Below are 25,050 nucleotides of genomic sequence, written 5' to 3'. Positions count from 1 at the left end.
ATGCCTCTCACTTCCAGACCAGAGGCATCTTGTATTTGCATCTTGGTGTAGTTCTGATTGTTATTTGGGATAGATCATTTTAAAACTTGGAAAAAAGAAAAGAAAATATTTGTACAATTTAGCACTTAAAAGTTTTCCTCCAAATGTACTGAAGAATGGCTCAAAGAGTTAATTTTTGTATATTAAAAGTAATTATAGCCCTAACTGGTTTGGCTCAGTGGATAGAGCGTCGGCCTGCGGACTGAAAGGTCCCAGGTTCGATTCCAGTCAAGGGCATGTACCTTGGTTGCAGGCACATCCCCAGTAGGAGGTGTGCAGGAGGCAGCTGATCGATGTTTATCTCGCATTGATGTTTCTAACTCTCTATCCCTCTCCCTTCCTCTCTGTAAAAAGTCAATAAAATATATTTTTTAAAAAAAGGCTGGGAGAAGGTCAATGGGGAAAAAAAAAAGAGATATATGTACTACTATATATAATATTTTAAACAATAAAAAAAGAAAAAAAATAAAAGAGAAAAAAATAATTATATTTGTTCACTAAAAACAAAGGCTTAAAATATTTGAATGTGAATTTTCCTAATGCCCCATTTTGGACTTGAATTTTCTTTAAGTATATCTGTTCTTGATTGAAATTGAGGAATTTGTAAGTTCTTGAAGATTTTTCTTACCTCTCAATATGAACAAAATAAACCTTTTGGATTGCTTTTTCAGTACTAATAACCCAGAATAGACATTGAGATTATTACGTTTATTTTGCTTGAGAAATAGATGTTTTATGATATTTGAGCCTGGATATTAGTTAATTGTAGTTTTCTTCTGTTTGTATTTTTGAAAAGTTTGTGTTGACCTATATAGGAAAAGGATTTATAAGACGAACTCCCAAAAGAAAGAAAGAATAGGAAATATATAGAGGTTGTTGTAGTATTGCCTGTAAGTTGCTAAGTCTGATTTAGTAAGATAAGGTCTTTTTAATGACTTAGCAGCCTCATAGCTGATCTGGCTGTGTCAGAGAAGGGTAACCAATATGAATTTCCATACTTCTCAAATGTTTGACCTTCCAGGTCCTAGTTAGCTATGGTTCCAGTTAGAATCTAGTACAGAAAGGGAAGGGCCTGCCTGCAGGTGTGGCTCAGTGGTTGAGTGTCGACCCAAGAATCAAGAGGTTGGTAGTTCGATTCCCGGTCAGGACACATGCCTGGGTTGTGAGCTCAATATCGATGTTTCTCTCTCATCGACCTTTTTATCTCTCTATCCCTCTCCCTTCCTCTCTCTAAACTCAATAAAAAAATTTTTTTAATTAAAAAAAGAAAAGAAAAGGAATTACCTATGTCTGGGAGAATTGTTCTTGGTGCTAGCACCAAATTAAAAATAGTATTAAATGAAAAATTTTGTTTTGTATTTTGACTTGATTTGGTATCCTTTTCTCAGAGGCAGAAATGATAAAGGAAGGAGTACACTGAGTTTAAATGTTCTGCTTTGAAATAAAGTGGTTTCTCTTTAAGTTAAAGGCAGCATTGTATGTGAGTCAGTATGAAAGGATCAGTCAGAATCTTTATTTTCAGTAGTTATTTTTTGGGTATGCCTTTTGTTTATGACACAGATACTAAACGTAACACCTGAAGTGGCCATTGTGTTCTACAGTTCCCAATATATCTTCCCTTTCTGATTAACTTCTAAACAAAAGCCAAATATCTTATGAACAACTTAAAAAAAATAATAGAGCTGCAATATATTTCTTTTTCCAGTAAAGGAAGGAAGCCAAAGGAAGCAAATGTTTAAAATAATAGAATTGCCTATCTCATCACTGCAGTTGATTCAGAGCAATTCAGAAAGTACAGCTCAGTGTATTAGGAGCATCATTGATTGCAAGTGTCAGAAAGCACCTCAAATTTCTATTAACATAGAAACATTTACTGGCTGAAGTTAGCTGTATAAGTGCACAAAGGGTGATATGTGTGTGTTGTAGTACTATTAATGACAGCAAAATGTTGAAACAACCTCAGTATTCATTAATATTATATTGGTTAACAGCAAGAGCATAGTGTTAAGAACAGCTGCTTAGGCCAGACTAGCTGTGTGACCTTGGGCCAGGTTACTTAACCTTTTGGACTTCAGCTTCCTGGTCTGTGAAATGGGGATAATCATGTCTACCTCATAGAGTTGTTGTGTGAGTCAACTGAGTTAATAAATACAAAGTACTTAGAATGGTGCTTTGCATGTGCTATTATGATAGCACTAGAGGCCCGGTGCACAGATTTGTGCTCCAGCGGGGTCCCTCGGCGTGGCCTGTGGGGATTGGGCTGAAACCAGCAGTCCAATGCCGCCTGCCACTCCTGCCTGCCACTCCCGCTCATCCTGGCCCCATTGTGCCTGCTGCAGGCTCACGCCCAGTCAGTCGCGATTGGGAGAGTCGTGAGCCCTGTGTCTGGTGCCTGTTGATCAGCTGAGTGGTGCTCCCACTGTGGGAGCACATTGACCACCAGGGGGCAGCATCTGCACTGAGCATCTGCCCCCTGATGGTCAGTGCACATCATAGCGACTGGTTGTTCGGTCATTCAGTCGCTTAGGCTTTTATATATATACTAGAGGCCCGGTGCACGAAATTCATGCACGGAGGGGGGTTGTCCCTCAGCCCAGCCTGTACCCTCTCCAATCTGGGACCCCTCAAGGGATGTCCTACTGCCCGTTTAGGCCTGATCCCAGGGATCGGGCCTAAACGGGCAGTCGGACATCCCTCTCACAATCCAGGACTGCTGGCTCCCAACTGCTTGCCTGCTTGCCTTCCTGATTGCCCCTAACCACTTCTGCCTGCCAGCCTGATCACCCCCTAACCACTCTGCTGCCAGCCTGTTTGCCCCCAACTTCCCTCCTCTGCCGGCCTGGTCACCCCTAACTGCCCTCTCCTGCAGGGTTGATCACCTCCAACTGCCCTCCCTTGCAGTCCTGGTCCCTCTCAACTGCCCTCCCTTGCAGGCCGGATGCCTCCCAACTGCCCTCTCCTGCTGGCCATCTTGTGGTGGCCATCTTGTGTCCACATGGGGGCAGGATCTTTGACCACATGGGGGCAGCTATATTGTGTGTTGCAGTGATGATCAATCTGCATAGTACTCTTTTATTAGATAGGATAGAGGCCTGGTACAGGGGTGGGGGCCAGCTGGTTTGCCCTGAAGGGTGTCCCTGATCAGGGTGGGGTTCCCTTGGGGCATGGGGCGGCCTGAGCGAGGGGCCTGTGGTGGTTTGCAGGCAGGCCACGCCCCCTGGCAATGCAAGCGGAGGCCCTGGTATCTGGAATTTATTTTCCTTCTACAATTGAAACTTTGTAGCCTGGAGCAGAGCCAAGCCTGGGGCTCCCTCCGAGGCCCGCAGCCATGTGTGTTGGGGTTATAATTGAAAGTTTGTTGCCTTAAGCGGGTGGGTCCGGCCAGGGTGTGTGGAAAGCTTTGCTTCCCCTGTTGCCGGCGGCAACCCTGGCCTGCTCTCTCAAGCTCCATTCTGCCGCCATTTGTTTGAATTTGTTTGAATTTGTTTACCTTCTATAATTGAAACTTTGTAGCTTGAGTGGAGGCTTAGGCCTGCAATGGCTGGCAGAAAGCTTGGCTTCCTCTGTTACCTAGGAAACCTTGCTCTCTGTGGCTGTAGCCATCTTGGTTTGGGTTAATTTGCATACTCGCTCTGATTGGATGGTGGGTGTGGCTTGTGGGTGTGTCGGAGGTATGGTCAATTTGCATATTTGTCTATTATTAGATAGGACTAGAGGCCCGATGCACGAAATTCGTGCACAGGGGGGGGGGTGGGGGGTGTCCCTCAGGCCAGCCTGCACCCTCTCCAATCTGGGACCCCTCTAGGGATGTCTGACTGCCCTCTCACAGTCCAGGACTGCTGGCTCCCAACTGCTCGCCTGCCTGCCTTCCTGATTGCCCGTAACCGCTTCTGCCTGCCAGCCTGATCACCCCCTAACCACTCCTCTGCCAGCCTGATTGATGCCTAACTGCTCCCCTGCCAGCGTGTTTGCCCCTAACTGCCCTACCCTGCAGGCCTGGTACCCCCAACTGCTCTCCCCTGCAGGCCTGAGTCCCCCCGCAACTGCCCTTCCCTGCAGGCCCGGTCACCCCCAACTTCCCTCCTCTGCCGGCCTGGTCACCCCTAACTGCCGTCCCCTGCGGGCTTGATTGCCCCCAACTGCCCTCTCTTGCAGGCCTGGTCCCTCCCAACTGCCCTCCCCTGCTGGCCATCTTGTGCCGGCCATCTTGTATCCACAGGGGGGCAGGATCTTTGACCACATGGGGGCAGCCATCTTGTGTGTTGGAGTGATGGTCAATCTGCATATTACTGTTTTATTAGATAGGAGAGAGGCCTGGTGCCTGGGTGGGGGCCAGCTGGTTTGCCCTGAAGGGTATCCTGGATCACGTTGAGGGTTCCCTTCGGGTGTGGGGCAGCCTGGGTGAAGGGCCTGTGGTGGTTTGCAGGCTGGCCACACCCCCCGGGGACCCAAGCAGAGGCCCTGGTATCTGGGATTTATGTATCTTCTACAATTGAAACTTTGTAGCCTGGAGCGGAGCCAAGCCTCCTGCTTGCTCCATGGCCGGCAGCCATTTCTGTTGGGGTTAATTCACCTTCTATAATTGAAACTTTGTAGCCTGGAGCAGAGGCCTAGGCCAGCCAGGGCTGCAGAAGCTTTGCTTCCTCCATTGCGGGGGGCAACCCTTGCCTCCTGCTCTTTCCAGCTCCGTAGTTGCAGCCATTTTTGTTGGGATTTATTTCTCTTCTATAATTGAAACTTTGTAACCTTGAGTGGAGGCTTAGGCCAGCAAGGGCAGGCTGAAAGCTTGGCTTCCTTTGTTACCGGGGAAACCCAAACCTCCCTCCTGCTCTCTGTGGCTGTAGCCATCTTGGTTGGGCTTATTTGCATACTCACTCTGATTGGCTGGTGGGTGTGGCTTGTGGGTGTAGCAGAGTTAGGGTCAATTTGCATATTACTCTTTTATTAGGCAGGATAGATGCTCTCACTACCACACTTTCTCAGTTGTTTTTGTGTTCATTCTAAGTGCATACTGTGTCATGCCACGCAGCTGTCAAAAAAGTGGGGTACATGTTCAAAATATGTATTTAAGGAAATAAGAGCAAAAAGCAGGTATGATCCTAATTATTTAAGGGCTTTCTTTTTGGTAAGCACTTGCCTAAATGCACTATACATACATAACTCATTTCATCTTCACACCAGGCCTCTGAAGGAAATAGACATTGTTCCTGTTTTACATTTGATGAAGTTGAGGCAACAAGAGGTTCACTAACATTAGGGCAATTGGTTTTTTTAATTTTTTTTTTTTATTAAAGCAGTGTATTCTTGATCTCCACAAAGGAATCCTATCTAATAAAAGAGTAATATACAAAGTGACTGTACCTCTGCTACACCCACAAAGCCACACCCACCAGCCAATCAGCAGTGAGTATGCAAATTAACCCAACCAAGATGGCTGCGGCCATGGAGAGAGCAGGAGGCTTGAGTTGCCCCCAGCAATGGAGGAAGCCAAGCTTCCCTGCCACCCTAGCTGGCCCAGGTCTATACTCAAGGCAACAAAGTTTCAATTGTAGAAGATAAATAAATCCCAACAAAAATGGCTGCGGCCACGGAGTGAGCAGAAGGCTTGGCTCCACTCAAGGCTACAAAGTTTCAATTATAGAAGATAAATAAACCCCAGACACCAGGGCCTCCACTTGGGTCGCTGGGAGGCGTGGCTGGCCTGCAAACCACCACAGGCCCCTCGTCCAGGCTTCCCCACGCCCCAAGGGAACCCCTACCCTGATCCGGGCCACCCTTCAGGGCACCAGGTGGCCCCCACCCGTGCACCAGGCCGCTATCCTATCTAATAAGAGAGTAATATGCAAATTGACCATTACTGCAACACACAAGATGGCTGCCCCCATGTGGTCAAAGATCCTGCCCCCATGTGGACACAAGATGGCCAGCAGGGGAGGGCAGTTGGGAGGGACCAGGCCTGCAAGGGATGGCAGCTGGTGGTGATCAAGCCTGCAGGGGAGGGCAGTTAGGGGTGACCAGGCCGGCAGAGGAGGGAAGTTGGGGGTGACCGGGCCTGCAGGGAAGGGCAGTTGCGGGGGGACTCAGGCCTGCAGGGGAGAGCAGTTGGGGGTACCAGGCCTGCAGGGTAGGGCAGTTAGGGGTGACCAGGCCTTCAGGAGAGGGCAGTTAGGGGTGACCAGGCCTTCAGGGGATGGCAGTTAGGGACAATCAGGCTGGCAGGGGAGCAGTTAGGCATCAGGCTGTCAGGGGAGTGGTTAGGGGGTGATCAGACTGGCAGGCAGAAGCGGTTAGGGGCAATCAGGAAGGCAGGCAGGCGAGCAGTTGGGAGTCAGCAGTCCTGGGTTGTGATAGGGATGTCCGACTGCCTGTTTTGGTCCGATCCTACTTGGATCGGGCCTAAACGGGCAGTCGGACATCCCTCGAGGGGTCCCAGATTGGAGAGGGTTCAAGCTGGGCTGAGGGACACCCCCCCATGCACGAATTTTGTGCACCAGGCCTCTAGTCCTATATAATAAAACCCTAATATGCAAATTGATCCAACAGCAGAATGACTGGCAAAACGACTGGTCGCTGTGATGCTCACTGACCACCAGGGGGAAGACGCTCAATGCAGCTCCTGCGTTGAGCATCTGGCCCCCAAGAGGGAGGTGACTGTCGGTGGGGATTGGGGGGCAGGGCTAGCCAGCAGGCGGCACCAGGCCGCAAGCCAAGGCTGGTGCCAGTGGGAGGCCCCCCAATTGCCCTGCCCACCAGTTACCCCACAGATTGGCCCTGATCACCGGCCAGGCCTAGGAACCCTACCCTATATATTGGGAACAGTCTCTTAGATTTAAAAATTAAAACCTGGCAAGGCTGCTCTAACACTGAAAAAACAGGATGATGCAGCGATGACATGCATGGACTCTGGCTTGCACATTTTGTGGTCAGCCCTGATTCTGACACTTAATAACTGTGTGACAAAGCCAATTACTTAGCTTCTCTCTGCTTCAGTTTTTCCACCCATAAGAAAAATGGTACTACTGCCTCAGAAGGATCATGTTATGTATTACTTTTTATAATCAGGGCAAAAAAATGTAGCTGACCATACAACAGCAAGATGCCTTTCACCTGTATGAAAAGTATGGTCACTGGTGCATGCAGTGTCCAGATTGTGAGAGGGATGTCTGACTGTTGGTTTATGCCCTATGAGGATTGGGCCTAAACCAGCAGTCGGACATCCCCCGAAGGCGCAGGCTGGGCTGAGGGACGCTCCCCCCCCCCCCCCCCGCGTTGTGTACAAATTTCACTGGGCCTCTAGTTATTTATAATATTTTAAGTGAGCTTTTTAAGTCTTGTTGACAGTAACATACAGCACTCAATTGTGAAGTCAGAACTCCCCCAGTAATTACTAAATAAGTATTAAATTTCTTCTTTTTCCCCAAACCTGACAGATGACCATCTGAAAAATGGAAATCTACTTCCGATTGAGTAAAGGAATTGAGAGCTCCCTGTAAGATGAGAGGTTCCCACTTTTCTTCAGCATATTATTGTGGGGAAGGTGTTCTCTGGCCTTGAGTGTGACTCCTGTTACGAGTGGCAAATGTCTAGTGTCGGTTAATGTTAGAGAAAGTAGTGGATTGGAAGACAGCTTGGGGGGAAGGCCAAACAATGGCTTAACCCTTTTATTTAGAATACATTTATATAGATTTAAAGTTTTTGCATTATTTTGTAATTTAAATACAAATTATTGTCTTTTTTTTACTGAGATGTTTTCTTATGTGATTTTCTTTAGAAATGGAGCATCTACAGTTGTCACGGCTATATTTGGAGGCATTCTCCAAAATGAGGTTAACTGCCTTATATGTGGGACAGAATCTAGAAAGTTTGATCCATTCCTAGGTAAGACATATTTGGTATGTGGAGATATGATATTGTATTAAAATAATTTTATTTCCTTTGAAAATTAAGACAGTGAAGATAAATCATTAAAAATACATCATTTGCCCTAGCTGGTTTGGGTCAGTGGATAGAGCATCGGCCTGCAGACTGAAGGGTCCCAGGTTCGATTCCGGCCAAGGGCACATGGCTGGGTTGTGGGCTCAATCCCCAGTAGGGGCATGCAGGAGGCAGCCGATCAATGATTCTCTCTCATCATCTCATCATTGATGTTTATATCTCTCTCTCCCTCTCCCTTCCTCTCTGAAATGAATAAAGGAATATATATATTTATTTTAATTTTTTTGAAATTACTTTTTGAGTTATATGACTTTAACAGTTGTTTTCCTATTTCCTTTTAAGACCTTTCATTAGATATTCCAAGTCAATTCAGAAATAAGCGCTCTAAGAATCAAGAAAATGGACCAGTTTGTTCATTACGAGGTAAGATATTAAATTAATGTCCTAGAATTCTTTTTTCCCTCTGAAATACCCGAATATATTTGTAAGTTCCATCACTATGTGCTGTGTTGTTAATCACTTTAATGAATTTGTGTTGTAACTTAACAAAAATCAAACCTGGATGTCTCTTCCTGTCTAAAAAAAATCAGTTTAATGAGAATGCCTTTCAGAGATAGTAGGTCAAGCATAAAACATTTCTCACTTTTCTCTTTTAAAATTGAAAGTTCATAACAAAACCTTTTCTGACCTAATGAAATAGAATTATTCTATGGTTATCCCACTAGCATCCACAGGAAGAAAGAACACTCAGCAAAGTTTTATGAATTATGGTGTTATTTATGCTTTTGTATGACAAATAGTGTGAGAAATCTGTTGATACTACCATTGGGTAAACATAGGCCCTACTTTTAATTGCAAGAATATTAAAATTTACATTTACTTTGCAAGATTTTGAACAACTTTTTTCCTTGATGAATATTAACTACTTTAGTCAAGGCAAAAGACCTATCCTTCACCAGCCACTATAATGACTAATTGTTCTTTTTAGTCATAAAAAGAAGAAACTAGGATAGAAAAAAGAGGACCTAGTACATGTTCTATCATTAAGCAACTGTACACTGAAGGCAAGCAACATAATTTCTGCCCTAAATTGTATGTTGACTAAAAGTAATTCTTTTCCCTTTAACTGTTTTAGGGAGTATTGTCACAATTATAGTTAGACTAGAGGCCCAGTGCACAAATTTGTGCATGGGTGGGGTCAGGCCGGCCCGGCCCCAATTAGGGCTGGGCCTGTCGGGAGGAGGAGATGGTGGGAGGTTGGCTGGCCAGCTGGCCCTGAGGCTGGCCCTGATCAGGGCCTGATCACAGCCAGGTTGGCTGAGGGGAGGGGCCGAGGGCGATTGGCCAGCCATCCCCATCCCTGAATGGGGTGGGTAGCCAATTGGATGCCAGCGGCCTGGGGGAAGGGCCATGGGTGGTTGGCTTGCTGTCCTTGCCCCTGATCGGAGTGGGGGGGCCGATCGGGGGTGGAGCTGACTGGGGGTAGGGGCTGCGGACCTATCCGGGTGGTGGGAGCTTATCGGGGGCAGGGCCGGCTGGAGGGAGGGGCTGCAGGAGGTTGGATGGCTGGCTCTACCTCCTATTGGGGTAGGTGGGGCGATCAGGGTGGGGCTGGCTGGGGGGAGGGGCCATGGGGGGGTTGGCCGGCTGCCCCGCCCTCGATTGGGGTGGGAGGCCGATCAGGGGCAGGGCTGGCCGGGTGGGGGGGGGGGGCGGGGGAGGGCAGCAGGAGGTTGGCTGGCCGGCCCCACCCCTGATTGGGCTGTTCGCTGGCCACAGTGGGTATCATAACGACTGGTCGTTACAGTTGTTAACGGTGTCTGGTCGCTGGCTTTTTAGATAGATAGATAGATAGATAGATAGATAGATAGATAGATAGATAGGCAGGAAGGTTTTGTGTTTGTTTGTTTTTTAAAGAAGAGATTTGAAAACTGCACTGCCTTGTATGGCAACCACAGTTGCATGTGGTTATTAAAATGAAGTTTAAAATTTTTCGTTGCTCACCTGCATTAGCCATATTTTACGTGTTCAAGAACCATGTGGCTATTGGCTATGGTATTCAACAGCACAGATGCAGAACATTTCCATTATTGCAGAAAATTCTACTGGACAGCACTGCTCTAGAATCAACTTATCCGAGTGAAAATATAGCTGTTTGGGGCGGGGCAAGCTTCTCTGTGTCACAGGTGCATTGTGCGGCATTTGGCTTGTTAAATAGGAGCAGCGGAGTTTTGCTTGTAGAACTGTTGCTCCGGTAGTTTCTGGAAATCTCTCAGCAGATGACTGTCAAAGGCACTGGACTACTCTGAGAAACAAGAGCAAACCAACCCTCATAGATGCTTTCAGTTTGTTCCCACCTGTGTGAGTGCCGATTGTCTCTGTTGAACAGGAGTACAGAAGAAGTTTAAGGAAGCCCTATCCACTCCACTTCCTCCTAATATATAGGCTATTGTGTGTTTCTCCAAAACTGTTTTTGGCTTGAGATCAATTTTTTAAATATCACAATATACTTGATATCAGATATACTTTATATTTGTAGCATGTGAATACAGGTGAACTTAATCTATAATAATAAAAGTGTAATATGCTAATTAGACCAGACAGCCTAACAATCTTCCGGATGTCATTCCAGACGTCCTTCCCGATGAAGCCGTGGCAGGGGGGCTGAGGCAGAGATGGTTAGGGGCAATTAGGCAGGCAGGCGAGCAGTTAGGGGTGATCAGGCAGGCAGGCAGAGTGGTTAGGGGCGATCAGACAGGCAGGTGAGCATTTAGGGGTGCTCAGGCAGGCAGAGTGGTTAGGGGCAATCAGGCAGGCAGGTGAGTGGTTAGGGGCGATCAGCAGGCAGGCAGAGGGGTTGGGGCGATCAGGCAGGCAGGCGAGCAGTTAGGAGCCAGCGGTCCCAGATTGTAAAAGGGATGTCCCGAAATGCAAGAGCGTGCAGGCTGGGCTGAGGGACCCCCCACCCCCACCCCCCGTGCACGAATTTCGTGCACCAGGCCTCTAGTCATAAAATAAATATTATTCAATCAGTTAGAGGGAATCAGTAAAAGTTAAATTATTAAAGGAATTAGAGAGCCTAAAACTACATAATTTAAATTGGATTGACTTTATTTTGAAATATCTCCAATAAGAACAGTATTAATATTGGCATTAGTTAAAAAAAAAATACTGTTCCTTGATATAAATATGTGGGTATATATTTAAAAAGTATTTCCTAATATTTAACAAAACCCAGTAAATCCAGATGATCTTTGGTGGAAGCCCCAAGAGACACTGGTTTGTTCAGGCTTCTTTCCTTTTTTTTTTTTTTTTTGCTGTGTCCCCCCACTCGCACCCCCTAGCCCGAATTGGTCATATTCATGGTTCTCTGTAGCATTGCACTTATTACCCATCCCAGATGCTTCAATACCAACCTTCCTTTCTTAAGACCATCCTGGAGAGTGCATGACACAGCTTAGGTGGTTGATTGGTACTACAAACAAGAAAATTGGCAGATCGAGTTAATAAACTTGAAACAAACATTTGTAACATATATGAGAAAGAGTACTTGGGCAAAGTATATTAAGAAGAAAAAATGCAGATGGTCAATTTAACATCTGAAAAATGTCGCACATTTTCAAGTATAAGTAAAACAAAATTGGTCAAAATGATAGATAATAGCCGTTGTTAGTGAAAATTTTTGAAAGTGGCCTCTCATACTGGTGTTAGGAGTATAAATTGGTACAGTTTTTGGAGGGTAGTGATCATTTTTAATAGGCATTTCCTTAGACATCGTAATTTCACTTGCAAATGCGGACAGTAACATATGTAAATGATATTCATTGGAGCATTCTTTGTTACTGCAAAAAATCAGAAACAATTTATATGCCCAACAATAGGGCATTGGCTCAATAAATTATACTATGTAGCAATTGAGAAATCTAAAGTTGATGAATAGCCTAGGCACAGAAAGATAAATAGAAAATATTGTAGAATAAAACACTCCATGGATGTATGTATATTGAATTAATCCATTTGTGTAAGATAATAAAACATTCGTATGAGCATTAAAATTCTTGAACAGCATACACCGTCTGTTCACAGTGATTATCTTAAGGAATGGGATTCAGGAATAAATGGAATTGTGACTTCTTTTTCGTGTTCTTTTATATTGTTTGAATTTTTTTAACTTGTGTCAACTTTATAATTAGGTATTTATTTGAAAGGAATAAAAATGTGGATTAATTCATGCATACTTCCCAATTACTGCTTTGCTAAATTAAATTTACATAATACAGAAAAATGACTTAATGACTTCAACAAACCAGTTTTATTCCTTGCTTTCCATAGGGATCCTATTTAACAGTTAATATAATGTAGAAGACTGACATTTGTGAAATATATGCCCTGAAACCCTTGAGAATCTTAGGAGTTTCAAAAACCACCAAGACATTTTTTCCCCCTCATGAAATACAAATGAAAATTTAAGCAGCTTCTTGAGGTCCTTAATGAGAGAAGTGAAGGTCAATAGAGAACAAAGCTTTGCTGAGATGTGACTGTGGGTACCTACTAGAGATAATTCACTTCCATATATAAGCTTTGAGGTGAAATTCATATTTGTGCTCCTGCAAAATATTACTATAGTACATTTAGGGTCAGACTTTTCAAATATTTAAAACTAGAGACCCAGTGCATGAAATTCGTGCACTCGGTTGGTGGTGGTTGGGGTGGGGGTTCCCTCAGCCCAGCCTGTGCCCTCTTGCAGTCCGGAGCCCTGTGATCAATCGCCCTGCAGAGGGAGGCCCCACCCACCCGCCTCAGCCCTCCTGTTGGTTGCCTGGGCCTCCCTCTTTGGGGCGATGGATCACAGAGCCCCCCTCCCCCACCCCCCACCCCTGATCAGTCACCCCGAAGAGTGTGGCCTGGGCCTTCCTCTGTGGGGCAATCATGGGGCGATGGTGGGGCCCCCCTGACCAATCGCATCATGCCCATCTTGGCTGGCCTGGCTCCAGTGCGTGTCATAGCATGGTCGTCTGGATGGTCGTTCTGCTGTTGGGCTGTTCAACCGATTTGCATATTACACTTTTATTATTATAGATGGCAACTGTCAAATCTATGAGTGTAGAGGAGATGCTGTATTGAGGCAGTCTTCCTCTTAAAGAGATATGTGTGTGGATGTGTTTTCATAATGGTTTTCCTTATTACAAACAAGGAAAATTCAAGAGTGCAGAGAGGAAAATAAACACCCATTCCTTATAAGCCCACTGTCCAGAAATACCATCTTTAAGAATATTTTTGTTTAAAAATGAATTTAAAAGCTGTTTTATAAAGGGGCAGCAGTTGGAACTCTTTAGGGAAAAAACTATGTTTTGTGTTTTGTTTTTTAACCCATAGAAACCATTACAAATGGGCATTAGGTTTTCAGAAGAGCTTAAGAAGCTTTTAAAAACCCAGATGGAGGTGACTGTGGTAGTTCCGCACTAGCTCAGCGAGAGTGTATGATGTTGCTTCTTTGTTGAAATTCCCTAGTGGCTGCCCCGGGCACACCAGCCTTCGGACCTGATACAGCTGACAGTGAGGCTGCTGCATTGTCTGGGTCCAGTAGCAGTTGTGGGGTTCCTGAGCCTGTTGTAGCCGCAGGGAGAGGTGTAAAAAGAAAAAAAAGGCTCCTAGAGGCAGCTGGGCCACCATTTTTTAAACTGAGTGCTTGAAAAACCAGGCTCAGCTTGTATTGCTTTTTTGACATGCTTGGATGGGCCTTTCATTCTGTTTTGGTTTATCACATGACCTCACATGAAAAGGAGGAAACTCTGCGCTATCTCGTGTAAATAGGCGGTGGGACCCTTTTGTGGTCACCCTGTAAGTCTTAGCTTCTCAAAAAGGTAGAAGGAAGAAAATGTTGGGAAGCAAGAAATGCTGGGGGACGGCGAGAAGCTGAGGGATAGAAGGTTGCTGGAGGAAGGGGACTTCATTAGCAGAAAAGGAGCAGGTGATGCAGGGCCTGGTGCTTCCACCTTTTAGCTATTGTGAACAGGGCTGTTTTGAACATAAATTTACAAATGCCTGTTTGAGTCCCTGCTTTCACTTCTTTTGGGTGTAGACCTAGGAGTGAAATTGCTAGATCATATGGTAATTCTATGTTTAACTTTTTGAGGAACCACCACACTGGTTTCCTCAGTGGCTGCACCATCTGACATTCTCATCAGCAATGCATGAGGGTTCTAATTTCTCCACATTCTAGATAACATGTTATTTCCCATTTTTTTTTTTTAATTTCTTTATTGATTAAGGTGTCACATATTTGTCCTCATCCCCCCATTCCCATCCCACCCCTCTCCCCATGCATGCCCCAATCCCCTGTTGAACTTAACCGTTGGATAGGCTTATATGCATGCATACAGGTCCTTTGGTTGAACTCTCCCCCTCCCCCCACCCTCCCCCTACCCTCTTCTATCCTCCCTCTGAGGCCCGATAGTCCAATCAATGCCTCCTTGCTTCTGGTTCTGTTCTTGTTCCTCAGTCTATGTTGTTCATCATTTCCTCTAGATGAACGAGATCATATGTCACTAGATATATACTAATAAGAACTGAATGTGAGACGAGCAATAATATTTATGCTGACAGGCAAATGAATCAATCTGTAGCGAGCTTTCCCCTGGACCAACAGTTCTTTTGAGACCCAATTTCGATGTCCAGTAGTTCCTTATGTGTACATGTCAGCACTGACCCCTCAGCTCTGGATGGTGGACAAATGGTGGTAACGGAGGTCCGACTCCCTCTGGTTTGGTCTCGGCCGAACCCAGGGGCACGGCGTCACCCAGACTAAGGGGCACGTGGTTTCACCCGGGCCTGGGACCCAGCCTCACCCGGATGGATCCAGGGGCGCACGGCCTCACCCGGACCCAGGATCTGGCTTCATCCGTACCCAGGGACGCTTGGCCTCTCCCAGACCCAGGGGCACGTGGCCTCACCCGGGCTTAGTTGCACAAGGCCTCAACTGGATCCAGGGACACATGGTCTCTCCCGGACCCAGGGACGCTTGGCCTCTCCCAGACCCAGGGCCACTTGGGCTCACCCGGGCCTAGGTGCACGAGGCCTCATCCGGATCCAGGGACGCATGGTCTCACCCAGACCCAGGGATGCTTGGCCTCTCCCAGACCCAGGGCCACTTGGGCTCACCCGGGCCTAGGTGCACGAGGCCTCACCCGGATCCAGGGACGCATGGTCTCACCCGGACCCAGGGACGCTTGGCCTCTCCCCGACCCAGGGCCACTTGGGCTCACCCGGGCCTAGGTGCACGAGGCCTCACCCGGATCCAGGGACGCACGGTCTCACCCAGACCCAGGAACGTTTGGCCTCTCCCAGACCCAGGGCCACTTGGGCTCACCCGGGCCTAGGTGCACGAGGCCTCACCCGGATCCAGGGACGCATGGTCTCACCCGGACCCAGGGACGCTTGGCCTCTCCCAGACCCAGGGCCACTTGGGCTCACCCGGGCCTAGGTGCACGAGGCCTCATCCGGATCCAGGGACGCATGGTCTCACCCGGACCCAGGGGCGCTTGGCCTCCCCCAGACCCAGGGCCACTTGGGCTCACCCGGGCCTAGGTGCACGAGGCCTCACCCGGATCCAGGGACACATGGTCTCACCCGGACCCAGGGACGCTTGGCCTCTCCCAGACCCAGGGCCACTTGGGCTCACCCGGGCCTAGGTGCACGAGGCCTCACCCGGATCCAGGGACACATGGTCTCACCCGGACTAGGGATGCTTGGCTATTTCCCATTTTTTGTGTGTGTTTTTTTAAATAATAACCATCATGAGTGTAAAATGTATCTCATTGTGTCTTGTTTATTTTTTAAACTTTATATATTTTTTATTTTTTTAATCCTCACCCGAGGATATTTTGCCATTGATTTCATTTTTTAAAATATATTTTATTTATTTCAGAGAGCAAGGGAGAGAGAGAGAGAGAGAGAGAGAGAGAGAGAAACATCAGTGATGAGAGAGAATCATTGATTGGCTGCCTCTGGCATGCCCCCTACTGGAGATCTAGCCCGCAGGCTGATGCTCTATAAACTGAGCCAAACCAGCTAAGACTCATTGTGGTTTTGATTTGCATTTCCTAATGATTAATGAAGTTGAGTATCTTTTCTAGTGCATGTTAGCCATTTGGATATCTTTGCTGGAGAAATGTCTGTTCAAGTACTTTGCCTGTTTTTTAATTGGGTGTTTTTTAAAGTAAACCATCCAAGCATTTTTATTTATTAATATTAAAAAATACAGCAGCTTCATTAGAGGCTAGATAAGTAAATATTTTAGGTTTGCCCAGCTGGCATGGCTCAGTGGTTGAGCATTGACCTATGAACCAGGAGGTCAGGGCACATGCCAGGGTTGCAGGCGTGCAAGCAGCAGCTGATCAATGATTCTCTCTCTCCCTTCCTCTCTGAAATCAATAAAAATATATTTTTAAAAAATATTTTAGGTTTTATAAAGGTCCATGTCCCAACTACTCAACCCTGCTGTTGTAGCATCAAAGCAGCCAGCCAGTGTATAAAGGAGTGGGTGTTGCTGTGCTCCCGCAGAACTTTATTTACAAAACCCGAGGTGGTCTGCTGTGGCCTGGAGCCACAGTTTACCAAGCTCCAGTCCACACAGGTCTTTTTAAAAGTAGATGGATAGATAGGTAGGTAGTTAGGTAGATATGTGGTCTATCTAAGGAATTGAAAGTAGTCTGGAACAGAGGATTCATTGCAGTACAGGAGGAAGATCGATAAGGTGGCCTTCTGTAATCTGTTTATTTTCTAATAAGTTATGACTTTGAAACTGCTTGATCTAAAGTTGATTTTTTTTATGAACTTTGAGAGAAAATTGCTGTTTGAACCTTGATTTCATTAGGGGAACCATATTTTTAAATCAGAATTATTCAGACTATCTCATTAACAACAGCAAACCCAACAACAATAATACCAACTAGAAAAAAAATACCATCTAGAAAAAAAATAGCATCATTAATTGATCATTACCAAATGTCAGACATGATGCCAGGCACTTTTACACATTATTTGTCTCCCTTACAGCAGTTATTCATAGAAGGTATTATTGTTGTTATTTTTTTTAAATATGTTTTATTGATTTTTTACAGAGAGGAAGGGAGAGAGGGATAGAGAGTTAGAAACATTGATGAGAGAGAAACATCAGTCAGCTGCCTCCTGCACACCCCCCACTGGGGATGTGCCCGCAACCAAGGTACATACCCTTGACTGGAATCGAACCTGGGACCCTTCAGTCTGCAGGCCGACGCTCCATCCACTGAGACAAACCAGCTAGGGCTTGTTGTTATTTTTTTTAATCTTCATTTTGTAACTCAGGAGAGCTGACTTTTCCACAGTCACCCATAGCTAATAGAGATTTGAGCCTAAGTTGCTCGCTTTCAAAGTTCAGTCTTTTTCTACAGTACACTGCCTCTATTAAAGGCTTCCTGATGTAATGCTGCCAAAATCAATTTGGTTTTAGATTGTCTTCGCAGTTTTACCGACCTAGAAGAGCTCGATGAGACAGAGTTATATATGTGCCACAAATGCAAAAAGAAACAAAAGTCCACTAAAAAGTTTTGGATTCAAAAACTACCCAAGGTAAGTGTTGAGTTTCAAATTCTAATGCAGTTTCAAGGGAACAGTGCTTTTATGACTGATGAAAAGCAAATTGTTTCTGTAACTTTATGTAATCTCTCCTGTATTAGTCTCTAGTGTTTTTGGTGAAAGCTAAACAAACCCTCTGATAAGGCAGAATTAAATGTGTCCCCGTCATAGTTTGCAGTGTGTGGAGGGAGAGAGGTTCCCACTGCACCAGCCGGGTGACCTACACTCCAGCTCAGTTCTGACACCAGCTGAGGGGATGTCGGGTTAAGGGCTCAGTCCCAGGACTGTCCTCCACCTCAGAGCCAGTCAGAAGCCCAGATTGCTACTTTAGGTTTCTGACCTACACATTGGAGGTTATCTTAAACCCCCGCCCCCCTTTGCACTTTGGATGCCTATTCTTCTGATTGGCTATAAATCAGAGGTTTCCAACCTCCCTCCTTGGGTTCCATTAATTTGCTGGAGCAGCTCACAGAACTGAGGAAACCTGTTTACTTGCTAGATTACTGAGTTATTACCAAGGATAGAAATCAATAACCAGATGAAGAGATACATAGGATGAGGTTCCAAAGGACCCTCCTGTCTTGTGGAGTTTGGGGCCCACCATGGGGCATATGAAAGAAAGCATTCTGGTTCCCCAACCTGGAACTCTCCAGGTGCCCTCATGACATACACATGACTGATTAAACTACTGAACATTGGCCATTGATTTAACTTCCAATTCCTCTACCCTACCCTGAGATCAGGGAGGTAGGGCCCTCATCCTAAAGTGAGTCACCTCATTCACATAACAAAAGACCTTTATCACTCTCATCACTTAGGAAATTCTAAGAGTTTTAGGAGCCATATACCAGAAAAGGGAACTACGACCAAGTAATACATTTCATTATTACAAATCATGGTATCACAATAGTATGTGCATGGAAGAAAGCAATGTCAAGGATCAAAAGATAAACTGATAAGCCACCTAAAATATTTGATAGACAGTTAACCAAGTAGTTTGTTTACAATCTTTGCCTTTGTTTCTGATCTAGGTGCTATGCTTACATTTGAAAAGATTTCATTGGACAGCATATTTAAGAAACAAGGTTGACACATATGTAGAGTTTCCACTGAGAGGTCTAGACATGAAATGCTACTTACTAGAGGTAAGGTAATACCATTGTTAGCTGATGAGAAGACGGCTCTTCAGTAAAATTACGTCTTCACTGACACAGGGTGGAGGTCATTGAGGTGGGAGATACGGATGCCGTTGACCACTGCCCCTAACTCAGTCCTGGGTGCCTTCTCCCTTGTCCGCAGCCGGAGAACAGTGGCCCTGAGAGCTGCCTGTACGACCTCGCCGCTGTGGTAGTGCACCATGGTTCCGGGTGAGTCTGTCCGCGGGCTGGTCCCGGTTAGGAATAGCACCACTCTTGATAATTCTCCCCAAACGCCCTAAAAATGTGGATTCAGGTACATTAAAGTGGGTGAAATAGGATTTTCCTTCACTTTTGGTGTGAAAGAATATTCCTGCAAGAATGTTGTGAAGTGAAGGCACATAAAAGCTAAATGGAACGTGGTTTATTTGAGCCCAGCATCCAGAACCCAGTCAGTTGTTCACAAATCCGGAGCATTCTTTACTCAAGTAATTTCCTTTGCCAATTGATGTTTAAATGGGGAAAATTGAAAATTATTTATAACTTACTTCATGTCCTGTACTTCCTTTTTGTTGAATAATTCTTGATTATTTTTCTCCCTGAAAGTTTGGTCTGTTTGAGAATGACTATTTTACCTTCAGAAAACCACTATCCATATTGAATATCCTTTTCCTCAGAACTTTGTAGACTTTGCTCCATTGACTTCACCACTCAGAATTATAAACATGTACACTACAATTCTGACTCTTTACTCCTTTTTATAAAAAATATTTTTTTATTGATTTCAGAGAGGAAGGGAGAGGGAGAGAGAAATAGAAACATCAATGATGAGAGAGATCATTGATTGGCTGTTTCCTGCAAGTCCTACAGTAGGGATCGAGCCAGCAATCCGGGCATGTGCCCTGACTGGGAATGGAACCGTGACCTCCTGGTTCATAGGTTGATGCTTAACCACTGAACCACACTGGCTGGGTGACTCACTTCTCTATAGGCAACCTGTTTTCTCTCTTTAGAAGGTTGTGGGATCCTCTGTCTTTGGACTTAAGAAATAACATCAGGTATATTCCTGCTTGATAGTTGATAAGGGACAGTCTCAGTCTGATGTCTTCCAATAATGGGAATTTGTTTTTCCCATCCCATTCTCTCCTCTGGAACACCTCACTTGTTAAATGTATAGTAACTTTCTTGGATCTTTCACATATTTTAATTATTCTTTAATGTTTTCCATCTTTTTGTTCCTGAAGGCAGCCATGGCCCATTTTGCTAAATCAGCAATCTGCGTTACATCTCTCTCTAAATTAAAGATTTGCTCCTCCATGAATTTTTATATTGTGGAGATCACATTTTTTCTCATAACTGTTTCATAACAGCCTGCTCTTGTTTTATGGTTGCAGTATCTTCTTGAAAACATTGATACTAATTAGAATTTTTAAAGTTCTCTGGTTTTTTGTCTTCATTTCCTCAGTGGTTAATTACTGTGTGTTTTTTTCTGACACTTCTCTTTCATGTTATTTTTTCCCCTCATGACTGATGATTTGGGGATGTTTATTCAGAATCATAATAAATGATGAGATTGGTCATTATTGGTAAAAAGAGGCCCCGTGCACCAATTCGTGCATGGGTGGGGCCCCTCTGGGTGGCCTGTGGGGATCAGGCCAGAACCCACAGGCCAACACCGTCTGCAGCTCTTACCTGCTGCTCCCACTCATGCCGGCCTCACTGCGCCTGCCACAGGCTCACGCCCAATCAGTCCCAATTGGGAGAGGCTCATGCTGCTGCAGTGGTGCTTGAAACCGTGAGCTCTGCATCTGGCGTCCTCCCAAGGGGAGTAGCCTGTGGGATCAGGCTGAAACCAGCTCTCTGAAATCCCCCGAGGGGCCCTGGATTGCAAGAGGGCGCAGGCCAGGCCAAGGGACCCCACTGGTGCATGATGGAGCCGGGGAGGGACCGCAGGAGGGCTCCAGGGCATGTCCGGTCCTGTCTCACCCAGTCCCAATCGGGCCGGTCGGTCGGCTGGGGAGGGATGCAGGAGGTTGGCCAGCCCAGGAGGGACCATGGGAGGGCTCCGGGCTCCAGGGCGTGTCCGGTCCATCTCGCTCAGTCCCAATCAGCCAGACCCCAGCAGCAAGCTAACCTACTGGTTGGAGCACCTGCCCTGGTGGTCAGTGCACGTCATAGCTACTGGTCGACCAGTTGACTGCCCCCTGTTGGGCATTGCACATCATAGCAAGTGGTTGAGCGGCCTTAGCATATCATTAGCATATTACGCTTTGGTTGGTTGGACAATCAACCGGTCACCAGATGACCAGACACCTAGCATATTAGGCTTTTATTATATACGATTATACATAGGATGGTAAGGCTTTTTCTAACGGTTGTGAAGTTCTCTGGTTTTTTGCCTTCATTTCCTCAGTGGGTAATTACTGTGAAGGTCTCTGTTATACCTGCAGGCTGTTCTGCCTGGGAGAGTGGGTGGGTCGTGCTGACAGAAAAAAGCCCTTGATGGCCAAAGTAGGGGAAAGGCACTGTCCTTGAGCTAGGTACTTCCTTAAGCTCAGTTACCCTTCCCCAAAACTCGAATGGGAAGTCTGGCTCTGTTTTCTGTTTCCTATAGGCCTTAGCCTGTGCTTGTTAGGTTGAGCGTTACTCAGCTAGTTTCTCCATTAATCCAGTGCTGTGAATACACCTTTGTGTTCTAGAAAATCTTCCACTTCTGGTTCTAGTGTCAGTCTCTGCCTTGTCATTTCAGTGGGTTTTGAGGAAGATAAACATGTGAGCTCAGTAAACCATCTTAAACCACAGTTCTCTAGAGTTTATTCCATTAAAGCACTTACTAAAGTTTTATCTTCTGACTCCTCCTTACAGGGTGGGTTCTGGACATTACACAGCATATGCGACTCACGAAGGCCGCTGGTTCCATTTCAATGACAGCACTGTGACGCTGACGGAGGAGGACACCGTGGTGAAGGCCAAGGCCTACATCCTTTTCTATGTGGAGCGCCAGGCCAGAGCTGGGGCGGATAAACTTTAATACCTCCTCTAAATCGTTACTCATCAACTATACCGGACAAACATTTCCAATTCTCCATAAATACTTGATCCAAGATTTAATTTCATTATGCACTTTTCAATTTCCTATTCGGGGTTTAGTTTTATTTTGTCAATGGTAGTGAACCTGGGCACCAACTAATTTTTTTTTTAGTTCTACCAGAAAACCTCAGCAGATATTTTGATTTGCTGCTTTAGTGGTAATAATTCAGTTTTTATATGTAGTTCCAAGAACTTAGTTCTATTGGACGTTTTTATATTAGTGTTTCAGTTCTCACTTGGAGGCACATTTACATTAATGCTTTGTTGCTCTCACATGCTGACAGTAAGGCATGTTCCTGACTGGAGAGCAATGCAGCTGCCTGCTGCCCTGCACAGCTGCGCTGGAGACCAGGCTCTGAATCAAGAATCACGTGTGTGTATAATCTGTGGCCCGTGGGATTTCAGTGACTGCTCAGGAATCATTCATTCTGCTTGTAAAGGTAACAGAGGGCATCATGAAGTAGACCAGGTAACCGATGCTCTTGTATTTCTCAAGGCTGCTGTTTATCAGCACAAACGAAGTAACTTGGTTGGTTCAGTGATATCTGTAACTGCAAATTCAAGAATTACTCTGTTGGTTTTTAGGTTTTGAGGTGTATTTTTAATGTGTGTTTTCATGGATAGGAGTACAAAAAAGACCAAATGCATTTAGTGTTTAAGAAATCCTCTGACTCAGCTACATGGTTTTGGTGCTCCCAGTGAGATGGGAACATGGCTTTGTTTGCATCAGCATCTGTCCCCCCATTGACTGTAGCACTGGAGATAACTGCATGTCCACTTTGGTCTTACTTCGCCCAACTCCAGAGTTTATTTTGACCACCTACTTCTCAGGTAACACGGTGGGCCCTGCTTCTACAGAAGGAAATGAGTCTTTGTGGCCCTATCTCATTGGCCTATCCAACTTAGCAGAGCAAGTTGAAAATATTCTCACTTTGAATAAGTAGTTTCTATCTCTTAGTAGTCTTTTTAAATTTTCAGGAAAAATAGGTACAAGCACTATTCAAATTTAACTCAAATTGAAATTTGGAACTAGAATCCCATGTTAAATCCCACATTCCCTCAGAGCAGGCCATATCCACTAAACACTTCTTTAAAAAAAAAAAATAATTGGCTTTATTCAACAATTTATGAATCAGGTAGCATCCCACCCAGTAAATAGAAAGGGGCTCCCCTCCGCTGACACTTCAGCACGACCGGGAGCAAACTGAGATCCTGTCCAACCCTGACCTATCGGGACGGCGGCCACTAGCCGCACATTTAACTCCAGTTAAAGAACTCAGTTCTTCAGTCACTCCGGCTCGTGGCACGGGGCTGCGCAGACCCAACACATTTCCATCACTGTGTCGTTTTCTCGGACGGTGGGGTCGAAGTTTTCACTCCAGAGAAAAAAAGCTGTGCCGTCATGTTTAGGTCTTACAACTTAGTCTAGAAGAGGAACATATTTGAAGCAGTTCACAACGCTAATTACATTATGTGAACCATTTGAAATTGTTATTTTTGATCTACAAACATTAGTTTCACTTACTTTGATCCAACGTATCAATACCTTAATTTAACACCACTCTGATCTTGCTGAGCATCTCCTATGAACCCAAGCTCTTCTCCTGTAGAAGGTGCACAGCTGTAACCTCCAGCATCTGCACGCAGGTCGGGAGTCTCCAAGTGGGCAGCTGCCATTGCTTCAGCAGTAAAGCCTTGGCCAGTTGGTGGTGGTGGAGAAGAGCGGTGTTTCTATACCAGATGGAATTTAGCAGCAGACTGGACTACAACAGACCACTTGTTGGGGGAAGTCGTCCTCAGACAGGCTGGCACTCTTGGCTTAAAAGATGCACACATCTCTTTTGAATTGCTGTCGTATTTTTATTGCTTCATTTTACTTGAGCAGAACTGTTTGAATATCATGAAGGCTCTTTGGAAAAGTGATTGGACCCATTTGAATTGTGCGCTTACCACCAGTGATGTAAATGTGCCTGTTTGTATTTTAAAATTTAACTGTAGCCTTACCACACCTATTTGAAAAGCCGACCTTTTCGTGCTCTTCAGGGCTTTCCCTGTGCCACGCGCTCTCGGGCTGGTGTGGCTCCTCGCTCAGAGCTTCTGCGGAGGCAGGGCCTCACGCCGTCACGTGGCTCCTTGGACGAGAAACCTTTCTCAGAAGTCCTCCCACCTAGGTGGGTGATAGAACAGTTTGTGGCAACACAAATCTCTCTCCATGGTGGAGAAACCTTTGCTAATCCACTGTATTCTACTCAGTGTATAGTGATGACAAGTGTAACAGAATTAAACCAGTCAAGTGTACTGGCCCTGGTTGAGTGTTAAATGTGTATCTCACCTGTGGAACCTCCTCAGCAGCGTGGTTTCTGGGGTTGGGGACATATTTATTTCTTAAAGCCAAACCTCTCCTTCATTGGTTAGTGTACAGACGTCTATTTAGATATACTTACCCACTTCAGCCTCCACCCTCCCCTCATCTCTCTCACGTCCCCTCTGTTGCTGAAGTGGCCTCTTCCCTCGGGCCCTGGAAAAGCGCATGAACCGTCTGTTCCTGCCGCCAGGGCGTGGGTCGCCGTGACCCGAGTGCAGTCCCAGGAGCGCGCCCGCAGCACGGGGAGAGGAGGGCCGGGGCGGTGTCATGCTGTAGCCAGGTCTCTGCTCGCCTGCCTGGACGCAGCACCTCCCCCTCAGGTCAGAGTGTGCCCGACTCCAGACCGCCCTCCGCACGTGTTGGCTGTGCTATAATCATTTGCCATTAAAACCTAGTTTGTATGATGCCGAGAGGATTAATTGTGCAAGTGACTGATTTCATTTAAGTTGTAATCACATCCCTTTTCTGCTTCACCAACCTGAACTGTTTTATGGAAAGTATCATTAAAAGTCTGGTCTCTTTCCTTTTGACTATTATTTCTGAACACCTTTCAGTGGAGCCAAATAAATAACAGTATCCTCCCTCAAGCTCTGGGCCTTATCAGTCAGCCAGCAGGTGGTAAATCCTTACAGAACCCTCCTCATCTGGGCTGCTGGTGACCATGGGTCCGGACGAGGTGGCCTGTGGGGCAGGGCGGTGGTGGGAAGAGGCCCTCCAGTGCTGCTGTCAGGAGCCTGTGGGAGCTCACCCTGTCTCCGTGGGCCCGCTGACCTTAGAGAAATGAGGTCGGCTCACCTCCTTCACAGCTGGACTCGACCCTGAGGAACCAGGTTTTGGACTCTGAGCAAAGGAAACTGATCTTCTTAA

The 25,050-nt window shown here is 45.9% G+C and overlaps 1 protein-coding gene across 2 annotated transcripts in view; it reads left to right on the top strand.

The window, feature by feature from the left end:
* Nucleotides 1-24,705, top strand: part of USP3 (ubiquitin specific peptidase 3) — a 104,197-nt gene extending 79,492 nt beyond the window's left edge. For both annotated transcript variants that reach the window (XM_008139144.3, XM_054716167.1), the window contains 6 exons: nt 7,811-7,917; nt 8,317-8,397; nt 17,468-17,586; nt 18,624-18,737; nt 18,892-18,959; nt 21,594-24,705. In XM_008139144.3, coding sequence (XP_008137366.2) covers nt 7,811-7,917; nt 8,317-8,397; nt 17,468-17,586; nt 18,624-18,737; nt 18,892-18,959; nt 21,594-21,759 — 655 coding nt within the window. In that variant the 3' untranslated portion in view covers nt 21,760-24,705. The remainder of the gene's footprint in view (nt 1-7,810; nt 7,918-8,316; nt 8,398-17,467; nt 17,587-18,623; nt 18,738-18,891; nt 18,960-21,593) is intronic.
* The last annotated feature ends 345 nt before the right edge of the window (nt 24,706-25,050 follow it).

The sequence above is a fragment of the Eptesicus fuscus genome, chromosome 5 (genome assembly GCF_027574615.1).
Source record: "Eptesicus fuscus isolate TK198812 chromosome 5, DD_ASM_mEF_20220401, whole genome shotgun sequence".
Classification (NCBI taxonomy): Eukaryota; Metazoa; Chordata; class Mammalia; order Chiroptera; family Vespertilionidae; genus Eptesicus; species Eptesicus fuscus.
The sequence above is the reverse complement of the archived record's forward strand: the minus strand, read 5'-3'. Positions and strand labels throughout refer to the sequence as shown.